The 26233-nt window shown below is 33.8% G+C and overlaps 3 protein-coding genes across 3 annotated transcripts; all 3 read left to right on the forward strand.

The window, feature by feature from the left end:
* Nucleotides 1–218: 218 nt before the first annotated feature.
* Nucleotides 219–1498, forward strand: LOC107772464 (uncharacterized). The gene is made up of 2 exons (XM_075256229.1): nucleotides 219–1107; nucleotides 1464–1498. Exons 1-2 carry the CDS (start codon nucleotides 219–221, stop codon nucleotides 1496–1498), a joined length of 924 nt encoding a protein of 307 aa, XP_075112330.1.
* Nucleotides 1499–4203: 2705 nt separating this feature from the next.
* On the forward strand, nucleotides 4204–6117 carry LOC107772462 (peptidyl-prolyl cis-trans isomerase FKBP17-2, chloroplastic-like). The gene is made up of 3 exons (XM_016591969.2): nucleotides 4204–4673; nucleotides 4790–4834; nucleotides 5678–6117. Exons 1-3 carry the CDS (start codon nucleotides 4288–4290, stop codon nucleotides 6030–6032), a joined length of 786 nt encoding a protein of 261 aa, XP_016447455.1. The 5' UTR covers nucleotides 4204–4287; the 3' UTR covers nucleotides 6033–6117.
* Nucleotides 6118–15946: 9829 nt separating this feature from the next.
* LOC142182188 (uncharacterized) lies at nucleotides 15947–20113 on the forward strand. Its single transcript, XM_075256230.1, has 4 exons — nucleotides 15947–15974; nucleotides 17874–17951; nucleotides 18801–18954; nucleotides 19593–20113. The coding sequence occupies exons 1-4, from the start codon at nucleotides 15947–15949 to the stop codon at nucleotides 20104–20106; spliced, it is 774 nt and encodes a 257-aa protein (XP_075112331.1). The 3' UTR covers nucleotides 20107–20113.
* Nucleotides 20114–26233: the final 6120 nt, after the last annotated feature.

Consider the following 26233-nt stretch of genomic DNA (forward strand, 5'->3'; position numbering starts at 1 on the left):
ATCATGGAGTCAATTTGAGTTGCCCTTTCTACATGCATCTGTTGGATAATCCAGGTGCAATGTTGGTCACAACTCCGTTCAGCGGGATTGGCTACTGATCCTGGAGGAGAAGTGTTCTTAGGGCTTTATCCAAAAATAAGATAGGATTTATTACTGGAGAATATAAGCGACCAGATCTAGATTCCCCACAATTTCGTCAATGGGAGAGGTGCGATGATATGGTAACCTCTTGGATTGTCAATTCTCTATGCAAAGATATTGTTGACAGTGTCGAATATGCTAGTAATGCCTTCGAGTTGTGGAGAGAGTTAGAGGATAGGTACGATCAGACGAATGGTACCAAATTGTACCAAATCCAAAAGGAAGTTAACGATTTGTCTCAAGGTGTGCTTGATATTAATGGATATTATACGAAAATGAAGAAACTTTGGGAGGAATTGAACATGATAAGTGCCAAATCGCAGTGCACTTGCCAATGTACATATGGAGCTAAGGAAAATATGCACAAATCTGAGCAAGACAGAAGGCTCATCCAATTCCTTATGGGATTGAACGAGGTATACACCAGCATACTTATGATGAATCCCTTACCATCCATGGCACAAGCCTTTTCTCTCCTCATTCAGGAGGAAAAACAAAGAGAAGTGAAACCGCAAAGCCAACTTATGATGGAATCTGTCTCTCTAAATGTCAATGTTCCTTCACATAGCAGCCTGAACAGGGCACCTATGCATAATAATAATTTCAGGACAAACTACTCTCCAAATAACCACTCCTCTACTAGTAGACCTCGTCCCTTTTGTGATTACTGCAAGCGTGCTGGTCACACCAAAGACAAATGCTTCAAGCTCCATGGTTATCCTCAAGATTTCAATCACAATCCTAAGTATCAAAAGGTCAAGAGAACTGCAGCAAATGTGCATTGGACTCCAATTGACAATTTTCATGTGAATGGTGAGGAAATGCAGCCCCAAAGCAACCACTCTAATGTCAGTCTTACCAAAGAACAATATGGCCAATTGGTGACTCTGCTTCAGCATTTTCAGACTAGCTCTGGTGGAGATAACCCAGAAAACAATACTATTGGTGGAAATGCGAATTTTGCAGGTATTTTCGCTTGTTCTGTATCTGTTCTCTCAGTTGACTTTGGACTATTGTCATGTAAATGCTTTAAATCAAGAGCTGATATTTAGATTCTAGACTCAGGGGCTTCTAACCATATGACCTTCAACAAATCCTTACTTACTCACATTAAAACCTTAGTGTACCCTATGTTGATCACTTTACCAAATGGCTATAGAGTTAAGGTCACTGAAATTGGAACAGTTACACTTTCATCAAATATTATATTGCATAGAGTTCAATATGTCCCTTCTTTTAAATACAACCTTATTTCAACACATTCTTTAGCATCTCAGTTTAAAGGTTTAGTAGCTTTCTCTGACTTTCTATGTTTACTGCAGGCCCCTTCAACGAAGAGGCCTCTGGAGATTGGTAAGGTCAAGGATGGCTTGTACCTCCTGTGTTCAAGTTGTCTGAAGAACTCCTGCTCAAAGAACTCTTGCTCAATTTCATCTGTCCCTTTGCTTCTTCCAGATTCTGTTTTGTCTAAAACCTTTGATGTAAATAGCTTGCACTGTCAACATTCTGATTCACCTGTAAATGTTTCCACCTGCAATTCACACTCAATTGTAAATAGTTCCATTAATAATAAAACTCAGTGCATTTCATCACATTCTTTCTTGTCTAATATGGATCAAATTGACTTACTGTGGCATTTTAGATTGGGACATGTCCCTTTTGTCAAAATGAGAGAGATATACTCCATTCCTGTTAAATTCTCAACTAAGCAACCCTTTCTCTGCACCATTTGTCCCATGGCCAGGCAACCTAGACTAGTTTTCCCTCACAGTACCAGTGCCACAACCTCTCTTTTTGAACTTATTCATGTGGACCTCTGGGGACCCTACAGTGTGGCCACTCATGACAACTATAAATACTTTCTCACCCTAGTGGATGACTATAGTAGAGCCACCTAAACTCATCTCTTAACCAATAAGAGCAATACATTGCAAGTTATCAAAGGGTTCATATCACTAGTTGAAACTCACTTCAAAGCAAATATAAGGCACATTAGGTCAGACAATGGTTCAGAATTTCTAAATGCAGAAACCTCATCTTTCTTTCAGTCAAAAGGGATTATTCATCAAAGAACATGTCCCTACACTCCTCAACAAAATGGGGTCGTGGAAAGAAAACATAGGTACCTTTTGGAAACTGTCAGGACACTCCTTTTCCAGTCCAAATTACCCTTGGGGTGAGTGTATCCTGGCTGCCACTCATATTATCAATAGACTCCCCACTACTTACCTGAAAAATAAGTGCCCAATTGAAGTCCTCTATAACAAAAAGCCAACCTACTCTCACCTCAGAAGCTTTGGTTGTCTATGTTTCCCTACTATACCCAAGATTCATAGAAACAAATTTGAGCCTAGAACCACTCCCCATGTTTTTGTGGGATACCCTTATGAGACAAAAGGGTACAAAGTTCTCAATTTGGCCACTAAGAAGATTCATATTTCCAGGGATGTGACTTTTCATGAGCATATTTTCCCCTTTGCTATTGTGTCTGATTCCTCTCCTCAATTTCCTCCAGTCCTTCAGGCTCACTTCCTCCATTAGAATGTTCAGCGCTTCTGTTAATATCTACACAATGACACACTTATAAAGAGTAAGGGTTACTTGGGTGTTGACTCGTTGTAGATTGACCTCAAAGTGTCAATGTAGCTAGGTTTACTACTTCAGTACTTTTAGATAATGTAATGGTTCGAGTCTCTTCTTTTAAAGTCAACCAAGGGGATCATAGTTGTATAACCTACTATATAATTTGATGATTGTATGATTGTATCCGAAGAAAAATACCTGAAAATCCTTCACCCAAGGGTGTGGCGTAGCGATCAATGAAGTGGGTGTAAATCTTGGAGATCAGGGTTTAAATCCCAGCAGAGACAAAAAATATAAGGTGACTTCTTCCTATTTGCCTAAGCCAGGTGGACAGAGTTACCCGGTACATATGCTGGTTGGGTAGTTGGACACGGTGGAATAGGCAAAGTGTACACAAGTTTGCCTAGACATCACCGTTGGAAGAAAGAAAGAAAAAAAGATGGAGTGAGTCACTTATAGATGATGTCGGTATCAAAGCACCTCGGCATGACAATCATGCCATTAGTATTGACAAAATATAGTACTTGCTGTGTGCGGATACAAGGTCATCTATGTTTTTGTTGATGTTAAAATCTTATACTTTTTTTGTTTCCTGCTTAATGTGCAGAGATCTAAAGTTGCAGCCTTCATTTGCTGAGATAATGGCTGCTTTGAAACCACTGCAAAAGCCTATAACCAGTTCACAAGTACCAAAACCACTGGGGAACAGAGGTCAAGAAAAGGATCGGTCATAAAGAAACTTCGATAATCCAGCAGCACAACAGGTTTAGGACAGAAGGGAAACGGAATTTTTATATTTATTGGAAATGAAGACAGGTTCATATTTGCTCAACCAGAAATTGAAGGAAGCCAAAGGATCTGTCAACAAGACATACTTCATACTGAGTCAATTGTGATTCTTTTTTCTTCTTCTTTTGTTTTCTGGCAGTTGTCAACCCACAGTCCCGAAAGTTGTGTATTTTCTCTCATGTATATTCATTTTTGGGATCTCTTTGTAATTACAGAGTGATTGAGAATATTTTCCAAACTCTTCATACTGAAGCCGAAAGAAAAGCAATGAAATTGAGATGCTTGATTATCCAGTGGCAGAAGCAGAGAGTTACCATGTTCTTTTTTTTAATTTAAAGATTTAGTTAATCATCTACCCTGTTGATGAAGCTTTTAGTTGAAAGTGCAGGCATGATTTGGGCACAAAAGCCGGAGAACCGTGACCCCTAAACCTTAAACCATGAATCTTAAAGCATGCCGTCTAGTGGTCAATATACTAGTGAAAATTATGGAAAACAAGGTTCACATTCTAGTAGAACGTTCAATGTCTTTTTCTATCTATCTAAGCTTTGATGTTGAAGAGATAATAGGTATTGGTGGAATAGTCAAACTGTACATAAGTTGGCTCGGGCACCATTGTTTTATAAGAAAAAAGGGAGGATTGGCTCGGACACCACTATTTTGAAAGTCTAAAAAAAAAGGTAAAGATAAGGTAGGGACCATTTACAACTGAATGCAGTTGAGTTACTACAAATATCTGCAGCTCTCTCATATGCTCATATCATATCCAAAAAAATGGCAACCTTGTTTGGATCACCACCATTTGTGTCTCACCCAATTACCAGAACTAACTTGTCTTCATCCTCACAAACTCCTCCTCCTTCTCAGCCACCAAATCAACCTCCACAACCACAAACTCCACCACCATCTCAAAATCTAAGTGCAACTTCTTCAGAACCTCTATCACCTGCCACTGCAGCTAATGTGCAGCCACAAAAGCCTAGTAGTAAACCTGCCCGCCTATCGACAACTGCAGAATCTACTGATTGGATTGCCTCTTCCTTAACAAGGAGATTTGGCCTTGGTGTTGGACTTGCTTGGGCTGGTTTTCTTGCTTTTGGTGTTGTTTCTGAGCAAATCAAGACTCGCCTTGAAGTGTCTCAACAAGAAACAAATACAAGGTAAAATTTTCATCATATGTAATTCCGCATTTTATTTGTTTCATATGCTTTCTTCTCTATATAATCATCCATATCATAATCTAAAAATATTAACTCTTCTATTATCTAATCGTCAGGGTTGTCGAGAAAGAAGAAGAAGTGGTCTTGCCCAATGGGATAAGGTACTGAGCCTTCTATATGTTGACATGAGGTTCTTCTTTTCTCATCATACAATATACATATCATACTTGAGTTAATTTCACTTTATTCACATCATAGTAAAGTCGCAAAACTAATTTGTTACAGTAAAATAATTAAACTTTACCCACTGTAACTTATAACTACAAAATCACAAAAATATCTTTTAGCATATAAGCGTAACTGAATTTTACGCACTATAATAGTAAAGTAACTAAACTTTACTCACTATAACAACATAATTTACCCATCAAGGTGACTTTATTGCAATAGTGAGTATATTTTAGTTATGTTAATGTGATAATAAAAAATACAGAAAAGGGCTAAACATATCCCTGTGCTATCAGAAAAGATTTAACCGCATCCCTCGTTATACTTTGAGTCCAAATATATCCCCGTCGTTATAATATTAGTTCAAATATACCCTGTTTTCATTAAGTTCCAGCGATCCTGCGTGGCATTGAAATTTGGTATGGTGAATGCCACATGGCTAGCCTCCTCAGCGCCACATAGGATTAAGGTGGCACTGAAATTTGATGAGGGACATTGAGTAACATGCTATGTGGCATCCACCTTGTCAAATATCAGTGTCGCGTGGGATTGGATGTCCACCTTAGACAAACTTAACAGAAGAAGGATATATTTGAACCAATAGTATTATGGAAGAATATATTTAAATTTTTTCTCTTAGTACAAAAATATATTGGGCCCTTTGCCTTAAAAAATAATTTTATGACTTTACTACTATAGTATGTGAAATTAACCTGATACTTACTCTTAACGGTAGTTCTAATTGCATTTCAAAATACATGAATCATCTCAAACAGGTATTATGAACTGAAAATCGGCGGCGGCGCAACTCCACGGCCAGGAGATTTAGTAGTGATAGATGTGAAGGGAAGTGTAGAAGGCAGTGGAAAAGTATTTGTGGATACATTTGGTAAGAAGAAGAAGCCACTGGCATTAGTAATGGGATCAAGACCTTATAGTATGGGAATATGTGAAGGTATAGAATATGTTTTAAAAAGTATGAAAGCTGGTGGAAAAAGAAGAGTGATTATTCCTCCTAATTTGGGATTTGGTGAAGAAGGAGCAGATTTAGGAACAAGATTGCAAATTCCTCCATCTGCTACTCTTGAGTATATTATTGAGGTTGACAAGGTTTCTATTGCACCTGCTTAGTTAATTTCCTTTTCTAATTGGACAGTGGAAAGCAAATTACGTATACTCAAATTCAATGGAGCAAACACTCGTGTCTATCTTTTCATTATTTGGACTTTTAAATAAGTACGTGTGGTCTAAAGTCAAAGTTTAATATAACGTCTAAATCTTTACAAGAAAGTTATAATATATATTTTTATTAAAAATCTAATTTTCTAATTTTTTGAGATGTAAAGTCCTATTTTTTCCTTTTATATGAAAAATTCTACTTTTGTATTGAAATATCATTTTTTAAATACCTATATATCTATATTATATAATTATTTCTAAAAAATGGAGGCTTCAAAATTTGGGGCATAAGGCACAAGTCTTACAGGTGATATTCAACATGCAACCAATTGAGATGTGAACTTTTGATCCATTTACTAATAAATTTTACGAAGTTAACATAATAGTAAAATTTGAACTATTCAATTATCCATGCGCTATGCTAGGTTTGCAGTGTTACTCAATTCTTTCTAAAAATAATCAAAAGTTAAGATATTACCTACATAAAGGGATACGAAACACATATCTATATCTATATTTATATTATATTAAAAGGAGAGTAGTATGCATTATGGTTAAGCCAAGTGGCAAGCTAAAATGAAGCCACTTGGCAATTTTAGGACAACATTAATAATTAGAAATTATATATAGAAACATAATTAATGGAGGTAGTTTAATGAATCTTATACATAATCTAAATAGATCTAGACAAATCTAATCTATATATCTATATTTAAATTTATATGTATATTTGTATCAATATCTATATCTATATCTATATATTGATCCACTCATATATTGATCCACTCATAGATTTTCTTCTATGTTAGCTAGAAATATCTATATTATATTAAAAGGAGAGTAGTATGCATTGTGGTTAAGCCAAGTGGCAAGTTAAAATGAAGTCACTTGGCAATTTTAGGACAACATTAATAATTAAAGTTTATATATAGAAACATAATTAATGGAGGTAGTTTAATGAATCTTATACATAATCTAAATAGATCTAGACAAATCTAATCTATATATCTATATTTAAATTTATATGTATATTTGTATCAATATCTATATTTATATCTATATATTGATCCACTCATAGATTTTCTTCTATGTTAGCTAGAAATATGGAGGTGAAAAATTAATTAAAAACTATAATAGAAAAAAATATAAAGACGTAAATTGAGATAAAAAATATATATATAAAGACGTGAATTGAGATAACCTATGACTATTTATACTTTGGAGTAAGTTAAAATATAAAATAAAACTAAAAATTACTTAAGATATTAAAGATTTATTGAGTTTAAAAACTAAATAAATTCAAGCAATAAAATAAGATCTTACATAAAGTATACAAATTAATTATAAGGTAAGAAAAAAAATAATTAGCAAAAGATATTTTAATAACAAGAAAAATAAATTCATATTAATATTGATAAATCGTGTAAATGAATATTTTATAGGTAAATATTACTACAACATTTAGATATAATATGTTCAAACAATTAAGAAAATATTATTCTATGATTAATATTTGAATTGAGTTTAGTTAGTTTAAGTTTGAAAGCAAACCATAATCTTTTGAAAATATGGTCCAATTAAGAAAATAGAATGATAAAAATTATTTGAATTTGAGATGAGAAAGTATTTAAATTTTTATCTACATTATATTAGAATGAGTGTGGTAAAAATAGATACTAAATTCAAACAGGCTAATAAAAATTCACATGACAATGTAATAATATTAGGTATTGAATAATATAAAATCAATAATAAAGAATAAATATTAAAAAACTAAGATTTTTTATCATAAGAAAAAGTGTAAAACTTATTTAAATTTGAGATGAGAAAGTTTTTTATATTATGATAAGAAAAGTCATAATATAAGTCCATATAACCCAAGTCTAATAGTAAAATAAAAAAACTAAAAATATTGAACAGTAAAAATAAATTAGAGATAATGTAAGGACATTTATAAATCATAAGTTTAGAAAATAAAATAAAGTAAATATACAATACTTAAAAATATTATTAAATTTTAAATAATTTAAAATTTTCGAGCAATATTTTTAAAACAAAATAAATATTTATTTTATAATTAAAAAATTATATATTTATCTTATATTATTAAAGAAAAGTAGTTGAGAATGATATTAAATAAAGTTACGAGTTAATGAAAAGCCACATAAAACATAATAAGACTATATATTAGATTAAAAAATAGGAAAATTATGTTAACTTATTAGAAATTTACTATTAGAAATGAAAAGAAAAGACTATTTGAATTTAAGATTAGAAAGTTCTTAAAACTACGATGCGAATGCTCAAATTATGAATAATACCACGAAATTGAAGTCTTATTTATGAAAAATAAAACAATAATAAAAAATAAAATTTTAAATTATAAAATAAATTTCTAATATAGGTAATTTTATAAAAATTAAATTTGTATTTTAAAACTAAAAAAAAATTATGTAAAGAAGTAAAATGACAATGAAAATATTACTACAACATTTAGTTATAATATGTTCAAACAATTAAGAAAATATTTTTCTATGATTAATATCTGAATCGAGTGCAGTTAGTTTGAGTTTGAATGCATAGCATAATGATTTGAAAATGCGGTCCAGTTTAGAAAATAAAATGATAAGAATTATTTGAGTTTGAGATGAGATTTCTTCTGAAAATATTACGTAAAGGATTAAAATGAAAGTAAAAATATTATTACAATATTTAGAAATAATGTGATAAAAAAATTAAGAAACTTTTTTCTATGAATAAATAAATTTTTAAAAATACAAAATAAAATTCTATTATTGGTAACCTTAATAATGAAAATTAAAAATTAAATTTTATCTTATAGCTAAAAAAGAACAAAAATTTAACTGCATCTAATACAAAATTAATTATAAGAGAACTCAATACATTTGGAACATGATAATCAAATAACTTATGTATTAATATTTTAGACTTATGATTAATATCTGAATCGAGTGCAGTTAGTTTGAGTTTGAATGCATAGCATAATTTTTTGAAAATGTGGTCCAATTTAGAAAATAAAATGATAAAAATTAATAGAGTTTGAGATGAATTTTTTTAAAAAAAATATTACGTAAAGAATTAAAATGATAGTAAAAATATTATTACAATATTTAGAAATAATGTGTTCATAAAATTAAGAAAGTTTTTTACTACGATTAAATAAATTTTTAAAAATAGAAAATAAATTTCTAATATTGGTAATCTTAATAATGAAAATTAAAATTAAATTTTATCTTATAGCTAAAAAGAAAGAATTTAACATCATCTAATACAAAATTAATTATAAGAGAACTCAATACATTTGGAATATGATAATCAAATAACTTATGTATTAATATTTTAGACTAATTAAAAGTTACAATTTAAAACAAAATATGAAATTATTTTGGTTATAGGTAAAAAAAATTAATATAAAACTAATTAACATTTATAGTAGGGAAGAGAATGTATATTTAAAAGAAAATAGAGGTAGTGTGAGGATACTTATACTATAAATTAATTTTAATATATATAAAATCAATTAATTAAATTATATTTAAAAATATTACTGACAAATTTAAATGATTAAAATATTATGAATAAGAGGATAAAAATATATCAAATTTCGAGAATAAAATATTTATTTTTATCACATACTATTAAAAGGATAATAAGCAAGGCATTAATTTAATTATAAGCTAACAAAAAATTATATGATGATATAATAATATGAAATATTAAATAATACAATAACTATAAGAAAAGAACAAACAAAAAAAGAATTTACGTAAAAATGATGTGATGAATAAGACATATTTGACTTCCTAATAAAAATAAAGTGATTGTAAGAATTTTGTTAAAATAATATGATCTAATGTGCTCGAACAAGACAGATCATAATATGACATGTTTAGTATTCTTTAATATCGACAACGGAACGAAATGCAAGTACTAAAATCAGGGTTTAGGTTGCTACAAATATATGTTAAAAAGATTGGTTGTCTACTACGAGATTTGATCAATAATTTCATATCCTGCTTCATAATTAAATTCTCATGTTATATAATTTTTATCTGAGATATATATATTTTAAGGTTATTTGTACATGATTCAAACAACATACATTGTTATTTGAAATGAATTGTCTGCGCATCGCGTGGGTACTAATACTAGTTTTTATTAATTGAAGGTTAAATACGCTTAACCAAATATCACAATAATCAAACTAAGAATTGCCAATAAATGAAGGATCAAATAAGCAATTATCCAATTTTAATGGGCAAGTTACACATTTGGCTAAGTCAGCCAAATATAATTACATCCGCTAGCTAAATATATAAAATATATGTCTATATAAATATAATATACATATTATATGTTAATATACAAAAAATACACATTTCGCCTGCTTTATTTCTGGGAGCGGCTATACTGTTTAGTCTTCCCAAAAAAAGCACGGGCTAACTAATTTTCGAACTGGTAATTGAAAAATAACCAGCATTTGCAAAGTCATTCAAAAATAGTCACTATTTTGCTGCAACATGGAAAGTGCCAGCACAATATACTAGAGATTTGTGCACCTGTATATATACTTCAAGCATAAGATACTAGAGATTTGAGTACATGTGTATGAACTTCCAGTATATTATGCTGGAATTCTAGTATATTATGCTAGAAGTTCTCATGTAAAAAGTTCGAACTCCAGTATATTATGCTGAAATATTTTCTGGATTTTGAACAGTGTTTCATTAAGATTTATTTTTACATGAAAAGTTGCTAAATTTTGATTACTTTTAAAACTGTGGCTATTTTTCAGTTAACACTTGTAAATCTGGCTATATTTGAATTGGATTTTTTACATTCCTATACACTGTATGAAACTATATTACCCTCCCTGCTCAAGTTTTACTATAATTACATTTTATATACCCAATTACCATTTATGTACATTTTAAGGGAATTAATGATAATAATTAGTGTTCTAAAATTACTCTAACATATCTTCCACTCCCACACGTTTCTCTCCCCACATCCTACCCCCTCCCCACGTATCTTGCACAAGAGAGCAGCAATTCCACCATTGACAACTATTAAAAAGCTTTGAATTCGAATTTGGGTTTTCAAAAAACATTGTTTGTTTGGATTGGATGTTGTTGCAAAGAATTGAGAATTCTCTCTACGTCTCTCTCTATCTCTCAATCCCAAATTTCAGTAATGTAAAGCAAAGGAAAAGAGAGCATCAATTTCATCATTGACAGCTATTAAAAAGTCTTGAAGCTTTGAATTCGAATTTGGATTTTCAAAAATCATTATTTGTTTGAATTGGGTGTTGTTGCAAATAATTGGGAATATTGTTTAGAGTTTATATCACAATTTTGAGGAGTTTTGGTGAAGATTAGACTTGGTTTTGGCTGAATTTCAGATTGAAACTCGAAGAACAAGAAGAAGAAGACATGACATACATTATACTGCAGAAATTGTAGAAAAATTGTATTCTGTTGTTCATATATTCTTCTCTAACTATTGTATGAAAGTTGAACAACATTGTATAAAAATTATATTTAAGTTGTATGATATTGTAGTTGTATATAACTGAGTAGAAATAATGTATGAAAATTGTAGATAAGTTGTATAATATATAATTAGTTGTATGAAATTTATTTTTACTATGTATAAATCAGATACAAAATATACAAAAGACATATTGTATAAATTTTGTATTTAAGTTGTATGTTATTGTAGTTGTATTTAACTGGGTAGAAATAATGTGTGAAAGTTGTAGATAAGTTGTAGATAAATTATATAATATATAATTAGTTGTATGAAATTTATTTTTACTATGTATAAATTAGATACAAAATATACAAAAGACATATTGTATAAAACTTTAAAAAAAGGCCTAATTTATCAGGATAAACTGAAAAAGGAAACACCTTATCCTCAACATTTTGAAAAGAAAATAGAAGTATGACTCCCGCTTGCTTAAAATGATTCAGCTACATCGCACCATGGTTCCCCCGCCCAACCACCACCACCAAACAAACAAACCGAGACACAAAAAGAAAGTGCTAATGATTGAACGTGAACATTAAATAGTAGCTTCACACAACAAATATTGGATTAAGTACTGAGTTCTTTCGAGATGAATGAATAAAGAAAGTGAAGACAGAACAGAACTGCTTCAACGACTTGGAAAAGAAGCATCTCAGGAAACTAAGTTTGAAGACCCTACTAGTATATCTCATCTTAAATTGTAACGACCCAATTGATCGTTTGAACAATTGCGTCCGGTTCGGCAGTTTGAGATCACGAGGAGCTCCATATTATGTGTATCGACTTACGTGCATAGTTCGGGCGTGAAACCAGAAAGCTTTTATGTGAAAATATGAAAAATATAGTAATTTTTAGTGTTAACATTTGGTTTTTTGTAGACTTTGGTCAATATTTTTGGTAAACGGACCCGTATCTGTATTCCGACGATCCCGGGAGGTCTGCGGTAAAATATGGCACTTGGACGTATGCCCGGAATTGAATTCTGAGGTCCCTATACTTAGAAAACAATTTTTGAAGAAAATTGTTGTGGTGGTTTTTAAAGAAAATAAATAAATTAATTAATTTTTGAACGCGTTGGTATGGGGGCTGTATTTTGATTCTGGAGCCTTATACAAGTTTGTTATGATATTTAAGTCCTATCTGTGAAATTTGGTGAGAATCGGAATTGATTTGACGTGATTTGGACGTCCGGTTGGAAAGTTAGAAAATCATGAGTTTTGAGGTTAAATTCATAGTTTTTTATGTTATTTTCATGATTTGATCATACGAATAAGTCCTTATGATATTTTTAGACTTGTGTGTATGTTTGGTTTGGAGCCCCGAGGGTTTGGGTGAGTTTCGGATGGGTTTAGGCTATGCTGCGCTTGTTTTTGGATGTTTCATCGTCGTTTCTTCAAGAAAAATGATATCATATTGAGCAAATGAGATCCAAATTCAGTTTTGTTTGAACCATTAGATCCGTATCAAAATTACGGAGCCATAGGAAAAAGAATCATCAAATTTGGATATCGTATGAGAAAGTTATGCTCATTTTTGTGTCGGAAAAATTGATGGTTTCTGGTGTGTTCGCAAATGCGAACTTTTTCATTGCATTTGCGATGCCCAATTCGCAAATGTGACTTCTGTCATCCCTGCTTTGTTCGCAATTTGCAAGGGTTCGTAATTGCGAACCCTGGATCGTAAATGCGACATCTGAGGCCTGTTAAGTGAGATTTTTGACGGGATTTTCACCCATTTTTCAATTTTCTCAAACCCTAAACCTCCATAGGCGATTTTTCAAAGACCCAAACTTCTCCAAATCATTGGGTAAATGTCTCTAATCAATTTCCAACTATATTTTATGATTATATCATAGATTTAACATCAAATTCATGAGAATCTAAAGGAAATTTTGGAGAAAATTGTGAAATCTTTCAAAAATGTAAAATGATGATTTGAATGACCAAATGGTATCGGAATTAGATAATTTATTTATAGATGAACTCATATCGGAATGAGTATTCGGTTTTTGTAAATTTTGCCGGGATCCGAGGTGCGGGCCTGGGGAGTTGACTTTTGTTGACTTTTTGCAAATTGTATAGGAATCATAGTTTTGTTAATTCGAATTATTTTCTATTACATTGTTAGATGCATTCAAGTCGTTTTTGGTTAGATATGAGCCGTCCAGAGGTCTTTTCACTCGAGAAGTGCATTTTAGAGTATCGGTTTGTCGTTTTTGAGGTAAGTATCTTGTCTAACCTTGTGTAGGGGACTTCCCCTTAGGAATTGAGTCTTCTATGCTAATTGCAGTCCATGCATGCGAGGTGACGAGTGTGTGCTCGGACTTATTTGTGGGAAATTTGCCTCTAGGGTTCTTAGGTCCTTATGTGGAATGTATCCTGTTATGATTGGGTTTCCTAATTGCTTAAATTGCCTCTATATGCTCCATATGACGTTGCTAGCTTTCCTCTAATTCTTACGTGTTACCTTGACCCTTAATTGCCTTAATTGAAGTGATTGCCTTCCTTATTGTTTTGATATTTCTTGATTGTGAGTTCCTCTATGACTACGTGCAAATATATTACATGTCTAATTGTTGTTGTTATCGGTGTAATTATCACGTACTTATTATGATTTGTTGTTTTGTTGAGGTTATCGTGCTTCTTGATTTTTCTGTGACCATTATTATGTACTTGCTGATTCCCTTGCCGGGACGTTATTGCTTATGATATTGTTTTCCTTACCGGGATATTGTTGTTATACTATTGTTCCCTTGCCCGGATGTTATTGCTTATGATATTGTTTCCCTTGCTATGATATTGTTGTTATACTATTGTTCCTTTGCCGGGATGTTGTTGTTTACGATCTTGTCTCCCTTGTCGGGATGTTGTTGTTATACTCTTGTTCCCTTGCCGTGATTATTTTATGATTGATGTTGATTTGTAAATGGGATCGGGTGGCACGTCGCCACAGTAATATTTGAAATGGGAGCGGGTTGCATGCTTGCAACAAGATATATGAAATAGGAGCGAGTTGCACGCCTGCAACAAGATATATGAAATGGGAGAGGGTTGCACGCCTGCAACAAGATATATGAAATGGTATCGGGTTTCACGCCTACGATGATATTTGAAATGGTACAGGGTTGCACGCCTGCAACAAGATATATGAAATGGGATCGGGTTGCACGCCTGCAACAAGATATATGAAATGGGATCGGGTGGCACGCCGCCACGGTGATATATAAAATGGGATCGGTGACACGCTACCACGGTAATATTTGAAATGGGATCGGGTTGCACACCTGCAACAAGAAATAATAAAAGTGAATATTGATTCTTATGGTGAGAACGAGAGTAAAAGCACGAAGGATGATGACGTGCATTTTCTGTTTGCTATGCTTATTTGTTGTTACCAATTCAAGTGTTTTAACTGTTGAGATTCATTTACCGTTGTGATCCTTTGTGAATGAACCCCATAGTGTTTTCAACACTTCGGCGTATTTATGTACTTATTTTTCAATACTTTAAAATTTCAATAATTGTTTCATCTTCAATTCATTTAGTTACTCAATTAAATTTTCTTAAACCGTCTGAGGTTGTATTTTACTTAAAATAGAATTTCTACTAAGTTAATTTATTAAATTCCTTGTTAAAGGTAATAATTTATTCGATGTTGTACTTTAATTGAAATGGTACTTTCTCTATTCAAATGATTTCTAGAAATAACTTCATCTTTTCTTGATGAGTTCCTAATTGGTTTAGAAGTTGTACTCTACTTTATGTTATGTAAATCAGACTCCTTGAACATCTTAGTTATGGACCCTATGAACTGAGTAATATGATAACGTTGTTGTGTAAAGTGAGATAGAAATATGTGGGCACAAGGTGCCAGATTGTGCTAAAAGTTTGGTAATTGAGGTTATGATATGAGACATCGAGTTTGAAATGGCTGAAAATTGTGCATCGAAAATGATATGATTTATTGAGCTGGCATCGCCTTCCTTGTTTGAGTACATTTTTACTTGTCTGTGTTCTAGCTATGTTGGTGTTAATTTATTTGGTTATCTTTCGTTTTCACCCGTGTTTCTCTTTATTGTTTCTACTGATTGTAGTTTGTTCTTTCCCTGCTGTTGATATTACTATGTCATTTCTAGGTTGATAGTTTATTATCAAATCATGTTCAATTTATTTGACCAGTAGGTGTCTGGACTGTTCCTCGTCACTACCCCACTGAGGTTAGTCTTGATACTTACTGGGCACTACCGTGGTGTGCTCATACTATACTTCTGTACATTTTTGTGTACAGATCCAGGTATTTGATCGGTAGTAGCTATGCGGGTCGTTGCAGTGGAGACTCAAGGTAAACCTGCTATAGCGTTCACAGGCCTCGGAGTCACCTTCAATTGTACCTATTTTCATTTGTTCCTTTTGTTTCGGAGCAGTGATGTATTTATTTTGTATAATTACTCTTAGAAATGCTTGTGACTTGTACCACCGGTTTTGGGAATTGTAAATTGTTAAGAGTTATTTAAATTAAAGTTAGCAAATATAAATGTTATCTCAGTTAATGTTAGGCTTACCTAGTTTAGAGACTAGGTACCATCACGACTCCTTCGGATGGATTTTTGGGTCGTGACATAAATAAATGCCAATTTTTTTTTTGAATTGTATTAATCACCAAAGTAAACCATTACATAACTATAGTCAAGCATCACACTCTGCTAACTATCTTAACTACAACACTGCAATATTTAGGGATGCTTATCAGGCGAATTGGGCGGTTATTTACTCTTAACGGTTTGGCTTATCGGTTATTGACTTTTAAATGTAGTAATTCGCTAGCCACCCGATAAAATATCGGGTGGATTGGTATTGGTTTAGCTCTTATCGGGCGACTTATCAACCTAATTCAATCTTGCGTGCATTGATTGTTTGCTGACAGCCTAGCATACAAATTCAGAATAGGAAATTACACATTGAGCCCAGACATACATGTCTGTTAATGCCATGTAGTGTGTCATGAGTTGTAGAGTGAAAAAAGCAGAACACATTGCATAGAGAGTAGCAACCATGATAAGGTTACTGTAAGACGTTGGACAACGGTAATTTTTGAAATGTGAGAAAATGGGGTTGTGGGGTTAATTTCCTCGCTGAAAAAAGTATGGACGAAATTAGTTTTTGGTCTATGATGCATGTAGTATTAGGGGTGTACAAAGCAAACCGACAAACCGTACCAATTCGATAATCCGAGTCAAACCGAGAAAAAAAACCCGACTATGGGTTGGTTTGATTTGGTTTGGTGTCGGAAAATACCCCGACCATAATTGGTTTGGTTTGGTTTTAACTAAAGAAAGTCAAACCGAAACCAAACCAACCCGACATTACATATATAGAAATTTTAGATATATGTAATATATAAATATACTTATTGTGATGTAATTTATAAATATTTCTTAAAAGATTTCATAATTTTATTTTTTGAGGTATTATTTCAAGGTTGGACTTAGAACTTTTGAATGTTCCAATAAGTTTTATAACCATTAACATTAGTAAATTAAATAGTGCTAACAAAAGCCCAAACCAAAATTAAATCAATATTAATGCTAACAAAAGATATTTAATTTAATACTACGAAGGGGAATGTATTGAATATCTATTTTCTGTTTTGCAATAATTTAGATAAAAATGCATTACCTATTTTTATTTTTTCTTTAGCGTTTAGTCATGTATTTAATACTCCTTTATTAATATACTTATTTTAGCATGACTTAGTACTCTTAGATTATGTTTATGTTTATTATGGCTTTTTAATTAGCAATATTTATATTATATAATTTTATTGTCTTTATTATATTGTTGAATATTTTAGGATAATGCCATGACATATCTCATATTTTGTATTATTTTCTTGAAAAATATTTTATATAGTTGTATCTTACTAGGACTAAAGAAATATTTTGAGCATAATTTATAAGTTTTTTTTACGAAGATTTTACCGGAAAAACCCTCCGAAAAAACCCCCCGAAATGACCTGGACCAATAGGGAAATCCCAATTCATTGGGCCTTTCGATACAATCAAATAGAAAGCCCCAAGGGCGCCATATTCTAGGAGCCCAAACTATGTGATTGAATAAATCCTCCTGCGGGTCCGGGCTCTCCAATCTAATTCAAGGTCCAGTCATTATACCTTCCCTATTCTTTCCCCGGACCCTGCTACTAAGAAGGATGTTCACTTCTTAAAATATCCTATATACGTAGGCGGGAACAGGGGAAGGGGTCAGATTTATCCCGACGGCAGCAAGAGTAACAATACTGTTTATAATGCTACAGCAGCAGGTATAGTAAGCAAAATCATACGAAAAGAAAAGGGTGGGTATGAGATAACCATAACGGATGCGTCGGATGGACGTCAAGTGGTTGATATTATCCCTCCCGGACCAGAACGTTTCGATTCTCGATTCTAGTATTAAGCGAAAGGTTACGCCTAGAGGTTCTGTATTACGGGTCAATCCTACTCTACTAGCGCTACGAAGATTTTACCGGAAAAGAATCCGAAAAGACCCGAAAAACCCGAAAACCCGAGAAAAACCGAGAAAAACGAGAGTGAAAAACCCGAGTTTTATTGGTTTGGTTTGGTCTTTAGATTTAATAATCCGACACAATTGGTTTGGTTTGGTAATTGTAAAATCCGAACCAACCCGACTTATGTACACCCCTAACTACAACTATAAACTATAAGTATAAATCCAGACAGATAATACCCAATTTTGGTGTCACGACCCCGGTTAATCAGTAATTTAATGGATCTCTCTTGCTAGGATTGATGATTAGTAACCCGATAAGTGTTGGTGGGAGGTAATAGGTACTTGGTGGAATAGTTGAGATGCGTAAGCTGCTGTTATTGAAAAAAAGAAAATAATTGATTCTGATTGCTGACAATAAGATATTGGAGACAGTTTAAAGGATAGAATTCTGGGTTTTAGTTTATTATCGTCTCTATGTTTGTTATTCCAATTGCAATGTCCCAGAAAAAAAAGAGTTGTTTTTCAACTTTCATGGCGTTCTGTCCAATGGATATTCCTTTAGGAGTACTTTGTTGTATAAGATCGGGGATTATATATTTTAAATTTAAATCGGTATCTTTGTTTTCATATTAAGTAATCTCGTTTGTTATATCTGCTGTAGAGTTGAAGACGCGGATTGAGGAGTACTTCAACAAAGGCAATGAAGAGGCGCTTCCGTCAATTCTTGAAGCAATTTTAAAGAGGAAATTGACGAGAAAGCATGAGCACACAGATGATGAGTTAATGGAGGAGCTTCAAATGAAACCCTGGATGATGTAAATGACCAAGAGATTGAATCGGATTTCGAGGACGCTCACTCCACTGATGAAGAGATTGAAGATTTGTATAACACAACGGATTTAGTGAAAAGGAGAATGGCATCTGATCAATTCTTCAACATGGATGATAGAAAGTGGGATGATATGATAAAAGAGGCTACCTCGTACTACTTCTGAATGCTCTTATGACTTCTTGAAAAGTTTTTCAGATTAGGCAGGTGCATAATTTCTTTGCTCCAGTTAACAATTAAAAATAATATCTATGCTCCAATTCAGCTATCCTACTGATAATGCCGGAACTTTGATGGGCACAGGGTATGATTTCCACAACGAGTTTGATAGTTAAATAAATTTTCGTTTTCTAATTCCTTTCCCTTTAGGCTTATGAAATTGGTGTAGTTAAGAAAAGAATGGTTAAAACTCAAAGAGTTGTGGTAGAAACAATGAAAAAGTAAATTAAAATTTCTTGATTGAGCAAATTACATGTTACCTGCATAACAAAATTCTTTAACTCTTCAGTCAGTTGTATATATCCTTGCTTGCTAATTTTTTGATAGCTCGTATGAAGTTATAACCTTTATTATATTTCAGTTGCACGTAATGTTTTCTCTTTAGGACAATACCTGAACTTGTCTTTTACAGAGTGTAGAGTCAGTTTTTGGCGATCTATTTGACATCCCAATCTATTTTGTATTTGGATTCCTTGACTCATTGGATGTTTTATTTTACCCAGACGAAATTAAGAAGAATGTGGAGGTTAAGTTTGATGAGATAGGTGAAAGGGTTGAAAAAGGTGAGATTACTCCTGAAGAAGGCTATGCATTGTTCAAGGAGTTTGAGGATGGGGTGGTCGTGGAGCGCGCAAAACTGATGGAGAAGGATGCTCCACAGTTTGATGAGAATATGTTGCCAGATAAGAACAAGAATTTGGATGACCCGCCAGGTGAAGGGCCGGTTGTTAGATGGCAAACAAGGGTGGTCTTTGCTCCTGGTGGTGATGCATGGCATCCAAAAAACAGGAAAGTCAAATTGGCTGTTACGGTGAAAGAGTTGGGTCTGTCAAAGCATCAATTTGGTCGCTTAAGAGAGTTGGTTGGAAACCGCTACCATCCTGGGAGAGACGAGCTTACAATAACTAGTGAAAGGTAAGGTCACATTGTGGGTCATCTAAATTACTAGTGTCTGATCTTGTTACGGGGTTGCTGTTACTGTATGTTTAGGCTTAGCTTCTAACTGAGTTTTATTATTTAACTACCTGTTGAAACAATTAGTTAGGAATTATTTGACTGCTGCTTATTGGTGCTCCTTTATACACGCATTTGAAGTTTGTGAAGCTTACCGGGAATAAAATGTTTCTTTTTCCTCAGAGTTGAACATCGCGAGGAGAATAGGAAGGACTGCCTGAGGACTCTATTTGGTCTCATTGCAGAGGCTGGAAATGCTAACAAAATGGTAGAGGATGTTACTTCTTGTTGTTTTTCCTGTATAGTACTTCTTATCTGGTATAAATATGGAATGATGGAAGATCAAGTTTTAACTTTTCCACTCCTAGATGTATATTATCCTCTTTATCAGCTATCTACAGCAGTAACATACGTAAATATAAATGATATAAGTGAAACAAAAATTAATTCGAGCCCACTGAATTCACAGTGTTTCCTTAAGGAATTTAATCCCCTCCTAGTACCCAAGGTTATGGATTATTTCCTCTCAGGATAGAACGAATTACACACTGATGTAGCGGTACTTCAAACCTCAGTATTTCAGCGAACGCAAAGTTCGGCAGCAAATCACACTTACAGTTGTTTTGTTTGTAGTTTTAAAATAATGCAGAACAAGGGAGGAGAACTCAGAAGTCAAATGAAAATTCTAAGAGGAAGGAATGCAATGTATAGCCGATGTTGAAATCTTACTGAAGAGGATATCAGATTGCAATTCGTTTTTCCAGTGTATACACAGTGTATACAGAGTGTAGTTTGAGTGTATACAAAGTGTATATCAATTATATACAGAGTGTATATCAATTGTATACTGAGTGTTTCGAGTGTTTTTTTTCCAGTGTGTTCTTCTTTCTCTACAACTTTTGCTCTATTTATAGCAGTCATGTGAGAGAAATCTGCCCCCTCCATGGTGGAACAAGCATTAGGATATCATGGAGGAAGCACTTACATGGTGGAATGAACACTTGCTTGGTGGGAGGAGCACTTGGCCATGGTGGGAGGTGCACTAGGCAACTTGTTGCTTTCTTGGTGCAAACAATACACGGATTGGAAAACATCCGTTACAAACACGGATTATATCACGTTAATATTCACTATTAACAAATAAATTTGGTCCAAATAATTAATCAATCGATCGATCGTTTGATCAAATCCAAATCCAAATCCAAATCCCATTTCCCATTCACTCTCATTTTAAGACTATTTCATCTTAAACAAAAACTCAACAATCCCCCACATGAATGGGAAATGACTATATCACGGAAGTATGCATGAAAAACTTGTGTGATTTGCAAGCAAGAATTAATTGCATCTGGATAAGTAGGTTTCCCTTTGAACTTTCCGTAGTGAACTTATGTCGGATATACTAGGTCAATCGGTAGATTTGATATCTTTGAACCGTCGAACTTTAGTGTATACCTAGACAACCATAAGTCACACAATCAATCCCTTAACCGTCTTTGGTTCTCATTGTTGTGTTCGTTTCAGCCATGAACACTGCCTGATTTCATAAGTGCGTAGAGAATTGGCCTTGCAAAATTCTCCTTGAAGCGGCTAACACTTCACACTTACATAGGTGATTCCTAAACGTGTCATCCCGTAGATATACTATTTGATATACCCTGTATCAAATTTAGAAATCATTAAAAAGCCTTAATGCTTTATCCTTGGTACTGAACATTGTCTCATCACGAGAATGGACTAAAAAATTTTGTTGACAATGTTAAACCGTCATTAATGACTTTGTTTGATCTCCTTGAACCTAGATCTTGGGATCTCCAGTCTTCTAGGTAGAGTTACCGCCACAATGACTTGTTCTCGGCCATAGTCCCATTTCCCTCGATGATTTCTCAACTACCTCTCTAGTTAGGCCTTTTGTAAGTGGATCCGACACATTATCACTTGACTTTACATAGTCAATCGTGATAATTCCTCTAGAGAGAAGTTGCCTAACGATTTTATGTCTTCGTCGTATATGACGAGATTTACCGTTATACATAACGCTCCCAGCCCTTCCAATTGCCGCTTGGCTATCATAGTGTATGCATATTGGTGCCAACGGTTTGGGCCAAAATGGAATGTCTTCCAAGAAATTCCGGAGCCATTCAGCTTCTTCATCGGCTTTATCTAAGGCTATGAACTCAGCCTCCATTGTAGAGCGGGCAATACATATTTGTTTGGACGACTTCCAAGACACCGCTCCTCCACCAATAGTAAATACATATCCACTTGTGGATTTCGAATCAGTTGAACCGGTGATCCAATTTGCATCACAATATCCTTCAATCACCGCAGGATATTTATTGTAGTGAAAAATAAAAGTTTTGGGTATGTTCTAAGTATCCCAAAACTCGTTTCATTGTCATCCAATGAGATTGACCTTGATTGCTCGTGTATCGACTTAGTTTACTTATAGCACAAGCTATATCTGGTCGTGTACAAATCATGATGTACATTAAGCATCCCAACACATGATCATAATCCAATTGTGATATGCTTTGGCCTTTATTCTTTGCTAGTGCAAGATTTACGTCAATTGGAGTCTTTGAAACTTTAAAGTCCAAGTGCATGAATTTTTCAAGTACTGTCTTAATATAATGAGATTGTGACAATGCCAGACCTTGAGGAGTCTTTTGGATCTTAATCCCCAGAATTAAATCCGCAATTCCCAAGTCCTTCATATCAAACTTGCTAGTTAGCATACGCTTAGTAGCATTTATATTGGCAATGTTATTTCTCATTATTAGCATATCATCCACATATAGGCAAACAATGACTATGTGATTTGGAACATTTTTAATGTACACACATTTATCACATTCATTTATCTTAAAACCATTTGACAACATTGTTTGGTCAAATTTCGCATGTCATTGTTTGGGTGCTTGTTTTAGTCCGTAAAGGGACTTAACAAGTCTATATACCTTATTTTCTTTACCTGGAACCACAAACCCTTCAGGTTGTTCCATGTAAATTTCTTCCTCCAACTCTCCATTTAAGAAGGCCGTTTTAACATCCATTTGATGAATTTCAAGACCATACACTGCAGCTAATGCTACTAACATCCGTATGGACGTAATCCTTGTAACTGGGGAGTATGTATCAAAGTAGTCAAGACCTTCTCGTTGTCTATACCCTTTGACAACAACTCTTGCCTTAAATTTATCAATAGTGCCATCATCTTTCATTTTTCTCTTCAAAATCCATTTAGAACCCAAAGGTTTATTTCCAGTAGGAAGATCAACCAATTCACATGTATGGTTGTTCAATATGGATTCTATTTCACTACTGACTGCCTCTTTCCAGAACAATGATTCCGAAGAAGACATAGCTTCTTTAAATGTTCGAGGCTCATTTTCCAATAAGAAAGTCACAAAATCTGGTCCAAACGAAGTAGACGTTCTTTGACGTTTACTACGTCTTGGATCCCCCTGATTAAATATACTTTCTTTTGTTTCTTCCCGAGGTCGTTTAGATCCTTCACCAATCGACTCGCATTCCTTTTTATACGGATATATATTTTCAAAGAACTCAGCATTATTTGATTCTATAACCGTATTATTATGAATGTCGGGATTTTCTGATTTATGAACCAGAAATCGATATGCTTTACTATTAGTCGCATATCCTATGAAAACACAATCAACTGTTTTCGGTCCTATTTTTACCCTTTTAGGTTTAGGAACTTGCACTTTTTCCAAACACCCCCACACTTTAAAATAATTCAAGTTGGGCTTCCTTCCTTTCCATTTTTCATATGGAATGGATTGTGTTTTCCTATGGGGTACTCGATTTAGTATTCGGTTGGCCGTAAGAACGGCTTCCCCCCACAAGTTATGTGGCAAACCAGAACTTATCAACAATGCGTTCATCATCTCCTTTAATGAACGATTCTTTCTTTCCGCAATCCCATTGGATTGAGGCATGTAAGGGGCTGTTGTTTGATGAATAATTCCATATTCTAAACATATTTGTTCAAAAGGAGATTCATATTCACCACCCCAATCACTTCTTATCATTTTGATTTTCTTGTTAAGTTGCGTTTCAACTTTATTTTTGTTTTCCTTGAATGCGTCTATTGCTTCATCTTTACTATTAAGTAAGTAAACATAGCAATATCGAGTACTATTGTCAATACAAGTTATGAAATACTTCTTTCCACCGCGAGATGGTATTGACTTCATGTCACAAATATCTATGTGAATTAAGTCTAAAGGATTTGAATTCCTTTCAACCGACTTATAAGGATGTTTAACATACTTAGATTCCACACATATTTAACATTTTAATTTTTTGCATTCAAACTTAGGCAATACTTCCAAGTTAATCATTTTTCGCAAGGTTTTATAATTGACATGACCCAAACGTACATGCCATAAATCATTTGACTCAAGTAAGTAAGAAGAAGCTGAAGTTTTATTATTAGTTTCAACAACTATTACATTCAGCTTGAAAAAGCCCTCAGTAAGGTAACCTTTTCCTACAAACATTTCATTCTTACTAATCACTACCTTGTCAGATACAAAAACGCACTTGAAACAGTGTTTTACAAGAAGTCCAGTAGAGACTAAGTTCTTCCTAATCTCGAGAACATGAAGGACGTTGTTCAAAGTCATGGCCTTGCCAGAAGTCATCTTGAGAAATATCTTACCGTATCCTTCAATGTTTGCTGTAGCAGCATTTCCCATAGAGAGCGTCTCTTCGGGTCCAGCAGAAGCATATGTAGAAAATGCTTCCCTCACAGCACAAACATGGCGAGTGGCTCCAGAATCAATCCACCACTCCTTTGGGTTTCCTACCAGGTTGCATTCAGAAAGCATGACGCACAAGTCATCAACATCATCATGCTTTTCTACCATGTTTGCTTGACCCTTTTGCTTGTTTTTCTTCCGAGCACGACACTCCGTAGATTTGTGTCCGATTTTCCCACAGTTGTAGCAGTTTCCACTGAACCGCTTCTTGCTTGGGTTGTATTTCGGACCAGAAGCCTTCTTTCTCTTTTTGTTATCTTCAACAATATTTGCTCCCATTATTGTTGAATTTCCACGGCCTCTCCTTTTAGCAGCTTTATTGTCCTCTTCGATTCTCAATCGAACAATGATATCTTCAAGGGACATCTCCTTTCATTTGTGTTTCAAATAATTTTTAAAGTCCTTCCACAATGGAGGCAACATCTCAATTATTGCTGCTACTTGGAATGCCTCATTGATGACAAGACCTTCAATGAAAATTCCGTTAGTAAAATTACTAAAAATTTTACTTTCAACATTAGCATTCATTTGAAATATACCTTCAGCAAGTAGATCATGAATAATCACTTGTAACTCTTGGACTTGGGTAATAACAGACTTGCTATCTACCATTTTGTAGTCCAAAAATTTTGCAGCGACGAATTTCTTCATCCCAGCATCTTCAGTTTTGTATTTCTTTTCAAGCGCATTCCATAATTCTTTTGACATCTCCACGCCACTGTATACATTATACAGATTATCCTCCAGTCCGCTAAGAATATAATTCCTGCACAAGAAGTTAGAATGCTTCCACGCCTCAATCACGAGAAAGCTATCATTCTCTGGAGTTTCATCTGGAAGATCAGGAACATCTTCCTTGATGAACTTCTGTAGACATAACGTAGTCAAGTAGAAGAACATCTTTTGCTGCCAACGCTTGAAATCTATCCCGGAAAATTTCCCGAGTTTCTCTGCCAGTGCCAATGCCGGAGTTCGACTTGTCGATGCATTGGCAGTCATCATCGGAACAGCTTGATTTCCGTCATTCGCCATTTTTACTGTAAAAATGACACAAACAAACGATTAATAAACGTTTAAAACTGGAGTGAAAAATCATGTAGATTTTAATCTCCAACAAAACGCCATGAAGGCGTTACTCTCCAAATGGGAGTACATAAAACCACAAAGGTTTTAAGTTTCCAAAATAATAAAAGTAACACAAATACAGAAATTAAAATTATTAAATTCCTTAAGCTTGTTGTTGTTATTCCTGTATAGTACTTCTTATCTGGTATAAATATGGAATGATGGAAGATCAAGTTTTAA

This window comes from Nicotiana tabacum, chromosome 6 (assembly GCF_000715075.1).
Source record: "Nicotiana tabacum cultivar K326 chromosome 6, ASM71507v2, whole genome shotgun sequence".
Taxonomy (NCBI): Eukaryota; Viridiplantae; Streptophyta; class Magnoliopsida; order Solanales; family Solanaceae; genus Nicotiana; species Nicotiana tabacum.

Bases quoted from the DNA above. Each gene is read 5' to 3' on its own strand.
- LOC107772464 (XM_075256229.1), top strand. From the start codon at position 219: ATGGTAACCTCTTGGATTGTCAATTCTCTATGCAAAGATATTGTTGAC. The intron at 1,108-1,463 runs GTATTTTCGCTT...TGTTTACTGCAG, and splicing joins TGGAAATGCGAATTTTGCAG to GCCCCTTCAACGAAGAGGCC.
- LOC107772462 (XM_016591969.2), top strand. From the start codon at position 4,288: ATGGCAACCTTGTTTGGATCACCACCATTTGTGTCTCACCCAATTACC. The intron at 4,674-4,789 runs GTAAAATTTTCA...TCTAATCGTCAG, and splicing joins CAACAAGAAACAAATACAAG to GGTTGTCGAGAAAGAAGAAG. The intron at 4,835-5,677 runs GTACTGAGCCTT...CATCTCAAACAG, and splicing joins GTCTTGCCCAATGGGATAAG to GTATTATGAACTGAAAATCG.
- LOC142182188 (XM_075256230.1), top strand. From the start codon at position 15,947: ATGCGGGTCGTTGCAGTGGAGACTCAAG. The intron at 15,975-17,873 runs GTAAACCTGCTA...CTATATACGTAG, and splicing joins CGTTGCAGTGGAGACTCAAG to GCGGGAACAGGGGAAGGGGT. The intron at 17,952-18,800 runs GTATAGTAAGCA...TATCTGCTGTAG, and splicing joins TTATAATGCTACAGCAGCAG to AGTTGAAGACGCGGATTGAG.